An 11,217-nucleotide genomic window follows, 5' to 3' on the forward strand; every position below is an offset into this window, starting at 1 on the left:
AAGAAGAGCGTGCCATGCTCGTAGCTCCCTGAGCCAGCTGAGAATACCAGCCGATGAATCAGCTGTGCTGAGTATACCAGCCTTCTTTGAACGCTTGTCTGGAGACTGACCTTAAAGTCTGTACTGTACCAACTGGGCAAACTAAACTTCACTGGACAATCCTTTTATCAGTGCAGATAATTGCGACATTTATATGGTTACCGATCTGTCAAATTTAATGTAATTCACTACTTCACACTAAATACAAATAACATTGATGGCTGTCCTTACATTTACATCTCAGCATTATTTTTATTTATCAAAAGTAAGTCCACGTAAGTCCACAACTGGTCTAAAGTCAGCGAGACTCTTTTTTGTTTTATTTTTAAAGTAACAAACTAACAAAATAAACAAATAAGCAAATAAGCAAGCCCCCCCCCCCCCCCCCCCCCTTCTAATGTATTAGAAGAAATAGATTCTTCTTTATTTATTCCCTGAATGGCTTGTAGGTACGTGGAGCACAAATTAGGATGTTTTTCGTCTACATCAGAGTATCAAAGGCTAAATCAATGTGTGTTATGTTAAACTGTGACCACTCTCATTATACATGATTTTTACTGATGAAGCAGAATTGCTGAATGGTACAAACGTGGGCTCTTTACACGGCCTTTTTGTGCGGACCTAGTACATCAGTTCACCGATTTGGATCCCTTGCTCAATACCTGTGTCATTTTTTGCCCATTTCAAGTTATGAATGAAACTAAGGGTTTTTTGTCTTTTTTTTTTTTTTAATTAGGTGCCGCAAGAAAAGGGCCTGGTCGGAAAGCTGCTCCAGAGACTGCATCGGAACCGTGCAGCTCATGGAAACAAGATCAACACTGTCAAATCATTAGCCACTGCAGCTAAACAAAGACATGTGTTGTGTTTCAGCCCCAACGTTTGCAGAGAGAGGTTTAAGGTGGAGTCAGTGTTTACCTAGTCTGTGTGTGTGTGTGTGTGTGTGTGTGTGTGTGTGTGTGTGTGTGTGTGTGCATGTGCTTGTATGTCTTTGTGGTTTACTGAGGTGTGGTATACATAATTATGTGTGTGAGCCGGGGAGGGTGTTCTTACTCTCTCCCACATGTACTCCAAAGCTTCAAAATTTAATCACAGCCAAAGCAAATGGTACCATAACTCCAGGGCACAATGAAAACCATATAAATGGACACACAGCCGCAGAGGGAAAACTGGCTATTTCTAAGTACATTGTTATGAGAGTTCTGTGCATTCAAGGTCAAAGTGAATTCATTTTTTCTCAATTTGTACACCACATTACACACAAAGAACATGATGCATGCTTTAGCCCATATATAATTATTTTTCTGCCCTCTGCCGTGTGGTTGTGATTGTTTCAATATAGCTATTTTGGTCCTATTGTCATTATTTACATGTTAACCAGCCATATTTATCTGAGCTAAAGGGTGTTTATTCCACACTTTGGTGTTAGTGTGCATGTTTGTGTGAGACTGTAAGTCCATATGCTCTCTTTGCTGTGATATAGCCTATTAACCCTAAATATAAACACCTCCTAGTTTACTGCACTGTATACTATCATGCAGCACTAATAACCAGATATTACACTAATAACCAGATCATAAAAACATCAATGACCAGCTATGACTAAAATGATCAGTTTAGACTGATTGGTGGTGAAATGATTGATTCAGTTCTAATCCATATACATTTATACCATGAATTTATGTAGCAAGTTTTAATTATAATTTTCATAAAGCTTATGAAATATACATATATTATACAGCTGTCCATTTCTAATACAATGCAAATATTTTGTTTGATTCAGTTTTATTTTAAGCCTATATCACCTGAAAACCAATGTTTAGTTTAAAAAACAAATGATATTAAATAAATCAATAAGAATTGATCAGGCTCTCTGAGTTCTCTAACAGACTATCTGCGCACCATTCCATTCCCTTAACCTAACAAACTCACTTGTCGTTTCTTTAAAAACCAGTTTAGTACAGTTTAGTTTAGCACAATTAAGAACATGTTTAGATCTGTCACACTTGGGTCCATTGTATTTGGTGGCACAGTGGGTGGGACTATGCAAATGAGACCACTCAGTGCCTTATTAGACTGTCGTGAGCATCAGTGTCCAGACCACAGGCGCACCACAGAACCACAACAAGGGGACATTTACCACACTGCAAATACTGCTGCAAGGACTTCGCTTTTTCTTAGATTCTTTGCCAGCATTCAATGTTTTTTCTTTTTTTAATTGATCAAGGCTGATCCACAGGAAGCTGAATGTGGCAAGACTAATGGGTAGAACCAATTTAAGACTTTCTATTTTTCTGACTGCTCTTCATCAATCATAGCTTTTGATTACTTTTGTACTTGTGGTATAAACTTTCTGTTTATCAAGAGGCCCCAGCTCCTTGGGATTTCATGCTCTTTCATCTTTGATGAATTCCTCGCTTCAGTGAAGATGCTGTGGTTGGGCTTGTTCTGCCCGCTCATTCTTCTGGGTGCTGGTGTAGCTGTGACAAACGCATTTGGTGCTTTCCAACCCAGACCCAATCATTCCAGCCTCTTTAAGTCAGGACCCAATCCTCACTACAGCTCTGGGAAACCTACTGCCAGACACAAGTGAGTATCACTGGTCCTTTATGCCAATATAATGGCATAACAAACATTAGGCAAGAATCCGGATGACTCTCAGATACATGCCAGATACATGCCAGTCTGTCACCACAGACTATTGCAATCCACATTATAATGTTTGGCTTTCTTCAGTGAGTGTGCTTTGATTCTTTTATATGCATTGATTTCATTATTATTAGTAAGTACAAACATATGCCTCTGCTACTGTTAAAAGACAAAAATAAATAATTTTAACAGTTAACAAGCTAAGTTTAGTAGTTTTCAATATTCAACAATATTTTAAATATCTCATAACATTTTTTTAAATGATTTTTGATTTATGTTCATTTAAATAATTCTGCTAAAGAAATAAGAAACATGATAATTACTTTAGGAAGGCATTTAGAACATGCTTTGTTAAATGTATATCTTTTTATTTAACATTCTAATGCAATATTGTACATGTAAAATGTAAATGTAACATGTTAAAATATTAATGCAGTGAGAGCTACAAAAATACTGAGGCAGAGTGGGTAATGGAAAATGAACAGCGAGTCTTACCAAGCTTGCCCCTCTCACTCTCTCTCTCTCTCTCTCTCTCTCTCTCTCTAGGAACCACTGTGCATATGTAGTGGAAAAAAGTATGTCCTATAGTGTTCAGGATGGAGCTGCTCCTTATGTGAAGGCAGAGTACAACAAATGTGGCTGGGGGCAGAAATGCCCAGCACTAATGTAAGCACTAATGTACCACACTGAGATTTGTTCACTTTTCATTTAACACTTACTTTATTCTTTTGAACTGTTGTTTATTCAATTATTACTCACATTTCAATGTTTTGCTTTATGCTTTGAACTGTTGTTTATTGAATTATTACTCACATTTCAATGCTATGTGCGCTCATAGGTACCAGATGTTTTATAAGCCAATGTATAAGGTGGCTTTCAAGACAGTGACTGAGTTGGAGTGGAGATGTTGTCCTGGGTTCACTGGTGTTGCTTGTAATGTTCAACCTGGAGCATATGGAATGAAGGCAATGCCTCCATTTAAAGGTCCCATGTCCTCTAATAAAGGTCCCCAACTGTTCCGTAAAGGCCCTGCGCCATCTTATAAAGGCCCTATGACATCATTCAAGGGCCCAATACCTGCTTTCAAAGGTCATACAACACATAATGATCTAGGGACTCCTCATAAAGGCATCATGCCCTCCCATAAGGAGCCAGTACCTCTATTTAAAGGCCCAATGATCCAACCTAACTACAAACAAAACTTCTGGAATCAACCCCAGACGCTGTTTAAGAGAATGGGTGGCTATCCTGGCCCGAATATCGCCCCCTCCTATCCGGAAACCTCATTTGAGCAGTATCCAGATCATGAAGAGGCCAAGCCAATTCACCCTGTTGCAATGCCAGAACCCCACAACCCTCTGACCGACGATCACGATCCTGGGCACAATCCCATTCCAGATGATCATGAGCCAATAACAGACTACCAGGATCCTGTGCGAGATACCCAGGGTTCAAGTCCACAACACCCAGTCACTGAATCAGTTCCTGAGACACAGGCGCCCTCTGGTGACAATGAGCAAAACCATGGTGAGACTTTTTCACATTTGCATGCTATAACACAAAATTATAACACAAAACTTGTCTGGCATCTCAGTTCGAAAGTCAGTGCATCAAGAGCTAAAAATGAAATATAAAATGTATTTTATTTCCAAATTCTGTTGCAGTATATAATAGTTCTAATCAGTTTGAATATATTTAGATTGCAATAATGAATTTACAGAATTTACAGCCCTGTTTAATATATCAAATTACTTATTAATTCTAAAGGAAAATCCTTTATTTGGCAACTATTAGACATTGATATTCCTCGTTGCATCTATCCCTCTTACCCTAGATACTGAAGGGGACAGTGTCACAGTGGAACGTCTGAACAGGATGGAGGAGGAAGTGCGACATCTCTCATTTGGCCTTGAGACCCTACGGGGAAAAGTGACAGGATTAGAGGACCACCTGCGTGCCGCGCTCCGGGAGGACGCCAACCGCATGCTCTCTGCCCTCCTCTCGGCAGCTCCGGTCCCAGTCGTCACTCCACCTCTCGACTCCACTGTCGCTTTTGGGGACCTGCCAGGCGGAGCGCCTGACATGGAGCACGCTGATGTGGTGGGCCAGTTCCCACGGCTGGCCGAGCTGACGGAGAAAGTGGCAGAGCTGCACGCTGAGCTAAAAGCTAAGAGCTCAGAGCTGGCAGAGCTGAGATGGATGGTCCTGGACCATGATGGAGCCCTGCAGAGGCTCTCTGGAGGATGGGGCAACCAAACAGACTCACAAGATCTGGAGACGCTGGTGGAGGCTAAACTTCGTGAGGCCCGGGTCGCCATTCTAGGAGGCTTTGAGAAGCGCGTGGTGAGTGCCGAGGAGCACTGCGAGGGTCAGGCGACGGAGGTGCGTCTCCAGTGCAAGAAGGAGCTGATGGAAGGACGGGAGCAGTTGGAGCAGGACCTGAATGGCAGTGTGGCAGGCTTTAGGGAGGAGCTTAGAAAATTACATTCCCAGCTTCAAGGACTTGAACCCACAGAGACCTGCTACAGCGCAGTGTCAGGTGTGACTGAAAGGCTGGTTCTGCTGGAGCAGTCGATGGATGGCCTGAACCAGTCCCAAATGCACCTCCAGGCTGAGCTGGGTGGTCACAAGGACCATGTAGAGGGCATGCTCGAGGGCAGGCTGGGCTATGTGGAAGCACAGCTGAGCCTGACCGAGAAACAATTGGGAGGAGTTGGTAGTGAAATGTCTGGTATCAGACTTGATGCATGTCTTGAGGACAAGATGAGGGCTCTCGAAAGCCGTCTGTTTGCCGCAGTCGAGGAACTGAGCAATGCCACGGCACCAGCTCTGCTGGAAGGCCAATCGGTGCCTACCTTAGAAGCAGAGGTGGAGTCCCTTAGAAAAAGGGTAGAGGTGGATATGGACCGTGCTCAGAAGCAACTCAGCTCTTTGGAGGTCCTTTGCACTTCTTCCTGTACCTCACAACCAGTTCTGACAGGATATGATGCAACGCTAAAGCAGGATGAAACAGAAAACCACAAAAACCTTCACAGGAAGCTCGAAGCGCAGATGGAAAGGTTGGATCAGCTGAACGCCACTCTGAACTCACTGCTTATCCAGCTAGCCGATACAAAGGTAGAAGAGGGGCTTCTGGGCGAGGTGACCCTTCTAAAGGTGAGCGTGCACTCCGTTAACCGCACCCTCCGTGGGCTGAAAGACTCTTTCGGGAAGGTCGTGCAGGAAGTGGGACGGGCAAACCTCACCTGGCAGGAGCGTGAGGAGCGGCTGGCACAGCAGGTTAAAGGTGTGGTGCACCTGGTGGGCCAGCAGGCCTCCATGCTGGGCGCAGGGGAGAGGAGGCTGACCAGGCTGAGAGGCGAACTGCAGGATCTGCGGCGCAGGCTGGGCACGGAGCTGCAGGGCTGCCGCTCCACTGCCTTAGGTGTCCGGAAGGAGGTGACTGAGGTCGGGGGCCGCGTGGCCCGTGTGGAGGATCAGTGCAGTGGCCTAGCACGACTGGCCGAAGACTTGGAGCTGATCCGAGGAGAATTGGAGAAGCATATGGAAGGGTACTTGTCCCAGGTCAACAGCACCCTTGTCGATCATTCCGTCCAGCTAAGCGTGCTTAGAAATGGACTTAGAAACTGCACTGTCATGTCTGAGCTGACAAATACAACAGACTTCACAGCAACTCAGCTATGGGCAGAAACACACACACCTGAACCAGCCTATCCAAGAGGAGACCAGTTTATAGAGCCCACACAGGTGGAAGATGTGCAGGAACTCAAATATGCTCCATAGAAAGGCCCAATATTTCTTAGAATGACTGATCCACTCGCTGGCCAAAGTGTGTTTAACCTAATACAGTGTTTACTTAATTGTACTGACCCATTTTATGGGGTGGAGGTCAATTAGAAAGGATTTGTTTAATGTTGTTTTGGGTATCTACTAGTGTTTATACATTTTTTGTACTGATTGTAATTGTATAAGTGTTTGTTATTGATAAACAGACACACATTTGTGCCTATAACAGAATGTGCTGAATCTTTGTTTTTATACTCCTGGAGTCACCTAGAATGACTAAAGACATTTTCCTCTGAAGATTTGTTTATATTAAAAAGTAAAATGTAATAATAATGTTCAAATCTTGGTCTTACATGCATCACACTTGTGTTGAAATCATATGATCATAACATTATATTCAAATGAATCACGGTAGATAGAAACAACTAAATGTAGGACCTGCCTTTCAACATTTTTATTCAGAAATCATAAATCTACATGGACATAAACAAAACATTCATTGTTCTTCTGTTAGAGATGAAGAGAGATGTTGTTTTGCTTCTCCACGACCTTTCACACAAGCCACTATTTCTCCACCATCTCTTTACTCATGACTGTTACTCTACTGCTATTCTATTAAACATCAATAATTTTAAAATATGGCTTTTATGGTGTAGATTTGAATACTGCAGTCTGTGCTATAGTCTCTCCTCTTCTGCCTTGGAACATCATATCCCAGCCACTGGGGAGGGGAGGGGGGGTATCAGCGTTAACGGAACAGAAGCCATCAGTTAACTATTTTTCACACAGATTACTCACTTCACCCAGTAGAGCCATTACTACCACCAACAGAGCATTAGGAACATTGACTTCTTCATTATCTAGTTATCGCGTTTCAAATGTTCGCTCTATCTAGATCAAATGGTTTATATGCAGAGAGCTGGATACAGTGGGTACTGATCATGTTAACATGCCAAAGGAAAAAGAATGCAAGTCACTTGACAGAGCATCGAATTTAATCCAGTCATTAAGATGTTAGGTATAATATTCATATTCTGCTTGTCATGACACTTTTTATATTATTTTATGCAACACTGTGCACACAGGCAGGCTGCTGCAGTGTGAGCCAAATCCATATGGGTTATTGTTTCTGTTTCGGGAGGATGCTCTAGATTTTTCCGGACTAAAAAAGATGAAAGTAAAAATAAGAAGGAAAGGAAAGAGAGAAAGTTCTTACCCATGATTACAGGACGCGATTTATTTTTCTTGATTTCTATGATGGTGAGGTAAGCATCGTAACCATACAGCAGTGCTGCCAGTATGCCCAAAACCTGAGTTGAACATACCCCACATATTACAAGCCTAATCATGCCAGTAAAGAACGAGCATCCTTCAAATAAAAAAGCCCTTGCTTCATCTTCAAGATTCCCTATGTAAGGTTAAGCCAAGTTTTTTAACTGAGCCCCATCACTCTATCTTGCATTCTCACTTTTTATTAACCCGTGGAACCAGGCAGAGTTCCCAGACTGAAACTAAGAATGTATTTATGTCTTCAGTCAGAAGGGCGTTACCTATCTGCTTACCTGCATCCTGCAATCACTTAGATAAGTGCTTTGTTTGGTTTTGTGTGTGTGTGTGTGCGCTTGTTTGTGTGTGTATGTGTGCAAGCAAATTACTTTTAAATATTTCTTTATTTGCTTTGAATATGAATTGTTCCATTTCATATATAGTTTGATGTGTGATTTTATTTTATTATAATCTAAATAATCTAAATGGTTCTATTGTAACATGATTTGTCTCTTCTAGTGAATTTGTTCATCTTTTTCTGTAGAAAGCAGACATGCAAAGACAATGTTTAAGTTGCATGTAACAGCTGAAATAAAAAATAATATGTATTCCTTACAAATACTCAATAAACAGTCTATCCATATAGAGTGATTCTCTCTCCCTCTTTCTCTCTCCACACACACAGGCCATGCATGCTCACACTTACGCCTCCAGTGCGTTGTGGAGTGTCTGACCACTGAGAAGCCACACATATGAGAGATGTGATGATGAAGACCAAGCAGCTGGTCAGTGCCCGAAAGAAGTCCTATATAACAATAATTTAGCCGACATAAATGTACTATGTTGCATATGCAAAAGAAAAGTTTTTGTATGTAAAATGCTTTGTATATACATGATTTCTTTGCAATTTTAGTGTTTTATCTTTATTTCCTTCGTTAGAAAAACAACAAGCAGGCAATTAGCTTTAGCTGAAGTCTTTCATCATAGCTCATAGCTCAATAATGTCATCTTCAGTAGAAGGTAAATGTGTGTTCAGTGTATGGTGTACAAATGTGTATTTAGAGACACTTTTACCATCCATATTAAGCTGATGAAAACGATCATTTTCTGCAGCTCCAGGGCAAAAATGATGAAGAAGATGAGCGAGGAGACCATCTCAAAAATGGCCACTATAATGTATCTCCCAAAAACTGAGACGGCATAGCAGATTATGATGATGACACACAGCACCTATTTGTGCAAAAGCAAGAGAATGAGTCAAAGGAAGCCAGTCTCCTCAAACTATACTTCCTCCGCTACACCTTCTCTCCTAAATTAAGATCATGTTGAAGGTTTGCCATATCGGTTTAGAAGAGTTTAAAATGGGTGGTGACCTTGTTGCTGTGCTTATTCAAGTGTGCTAACTGAACTGCATTAGTGGTCATACTCAGTCAGATAAGTGAAGTCCATCATTTTTCATTTTTATATATTATATATATATATATATATATATATATATATATATATATATATATATATATATATATATATATATATATATATATAATATATATATAAGCCCTATACATTTGAATATTTACCTAGAAAGCTTACTAGGTTGGTATTCAATTATATATTTCTGAATGTGAAGAGTTTATCTGTTTGACATGCACATTTGGCATCTGTGACGATTGGCCACCCTCTTAGCGCCTCTGTTTATGATTTCTCACTGTCGTATCTTTGTTTTTCATTTACTTCCGTGTTCTGCTCCTTGATTTCGTTTTCTCCGCACCTCGTCTGTTCCCGGGATCCAGTCCGTGTTTTAGTTCTCCCTGTTCTGTTCGCTTGAGTCTGTTTAGTTTCTGCTTGTCTTGGTTATTTAAGCCCTGTGTTTCTGTCTTCTAATTGGTTGGTTATTGTGATAAGTTACGTTTCTGTCAGGTTTACCTTATGCTTGTTTTACGGTCGTTGTCATTGCTTTGCTGTGTACTCCAGCCGTGTTTTATATTACCCTCAGCACCCCTTAGCCTCTGTTTGCTTTACCCTTCGTGTTCGTGTTTCCTTATTTAATAAACTGCCTCCTGCATTTTGCATTTTACCTCTCGCCTTGTTCCTGTCGGAAGCGTAACAGCATTTGTAAAACTGAAACTTCTCTAGAAAGGGAGACGCGAGACGCGTAGAGTAGTTTCTTCTTAACGGGCTTGAAATAAAACTTACAGGATGAAGCAACCTACAGTGTCTGTGAATTAGACTGTCATGCTTTATTTATTATTATTATTATTATTATTATTATTATTATTATTATTATTATTATTATTAACCTAACCACCATGTTTTTGGGAGAAAATCTGATACCCATGGAAACTTCACCCACAAAAAAACAAAACCCTGGCGCTGAGGTGCGAAAGTACTACCAGGAAACCCCTCTAGTAAGAAGAACGTTTTCATTCAAGTCTGTTTTATTAATTCCTCAGCCCCTCTCTCTCTCTCTCTCTCTCTCTCTATCTCTCTCTCTCTCTCTCTCTCTCTCTCTCTCTCTCTCTCTCTCTCTCTATATATATATATATATATATATATATATATATATATATATATTCAAACACGAGTCTCTCATTTTTTAGGCAGTAGTAAGTTTATGGTTGATGAATCAGTCATGCTGATATAATGTGCTGGCACAGAACTATTGTGATTTACACTGTTGCTATGCAAAGTAACACCTGGCAACTTTGTGGTTTAAGATGGGGAAAAAAATGCATACTGATAACTGTAGTTCAGTTGTTCTATTTCTTATACTCAAAGACATAAATCCCATCAAGTGGACAAACTAATATAACTGATATAATAGATAAACATGACAGTACAACTGTGTACAATATTTTACTAATGAAATATTGTAGTAATCTAATAAATTATGTAAAATAGAAAAACAGCTACTCGCATGAGACGGCACAGTCGAGTTAGGTTATTTACAATTGTACTTACAATTTCAGCAATTAGAATGGTCCCTTTTGAAGTTTTAATGTATTTCTTTAACTTTTCTATGCTATTCACATCAGACGGTGTAGAGTCGTTCGGTTCATCTGATTCGACCATCTTCGAACTGCTAGTAGACTACTTCAATCCCAATTAACAACTTTCAGTTTAGTGCATCAAATGCAGCGGCTTCAGTGTCAGGAGCAATTCTGCTGTGTTAGACCCACTGAGTCATTTTCTGAACTTTGCTTAAACACCCGAGGCGACGTATCTTCGTTATTCGCCACCCCGTGGAAAAAAAAAAAAAAAAAGTGCACCCCAGCAAAAACTTCATGGCGTTCTATGAATGACTGTGGGTGTGGACCAGATCAACAAAGCGGTCTGAAATTAGGTAGTTTTTGCAACTTTCTAAACCATATATATATATATATATATTAAAGCTGAACTTATGTTGTGTCTTGGCATCGTTCTTTTAAAGAAATGGGTCATTGCACAAATCATTGCAGATGTAACGCCAAGTTTTCTTAA

At 40.6% G+C, this 11,217-nt stretch overlaps 2 protein-coding genes across 2 annotated transcripts; one reads left to right on the top strand and one right to left on the bottom strand.

The window, feature by feature from the left end:
- Positions 1-2,464: 2,464 nt before the first annotated feature.
- Positions 2,465-6,769, top strand: emilin3a (elastin microfibril interfacer 3a). The gene is made up of 4 exons (XM_027032302.2): positions 2,465-2,625; positions 3,232-3,351; positions 3,524-4,212; positions 4,520-6,769. Exons 1-4 carry the CDS (start codon positions 2,465-2,467, stop codon positions 6,466-6,468), a joined length of 2,919 nt encoding a protein of 972 aa, XP_026888103.2. The 3' UTR covers positions 6,469-6,769.
- Positions 6,770-6,900: 131 nt separating this feature from the next.
- Positions 6,901-10,968, bottom strand: zgc:136605 (uncharacterized protein LOC664695 homolog). Its single transcript, XM_035522066.1, has 5 exons — positions 10,699-10,968; positions 8,812-8,967; positions 8,444-8,542; positions 7,688-7,781; positions 6,901-7,192 (listed from the first exon to the last, which is right to left on the bottom strand). Exons 1-5 carry the CDS (start codon positions 10,807-10,809, stop codon positions 7,179-7,181), a joined length of 474 nt encoding a protein of 157 aa, XP_035377959.1. The 5' UTR covers positions 10,810-10,968; the 3' UTR covers positions 6,901-7,178.
- Positions 10,969-11,217: the final 249 nt, after the last annotated feature.

This window comes from Electrophorus electricus, chromosome 23, assembly GCF_013358815.1.
Source record: "Electrophorus electricus isolate fEleEle1 chromosome 23, fEleEle1.pri, whole genome shotgun sequence".
In the NCBI taxonomy this organism is placed as follows: Eukaryota; Metazoa; Chordata; class Actinopteri; order Gymnotiformes; family Gymnotidae; genus Electrophorus; species Electrophorus electricus.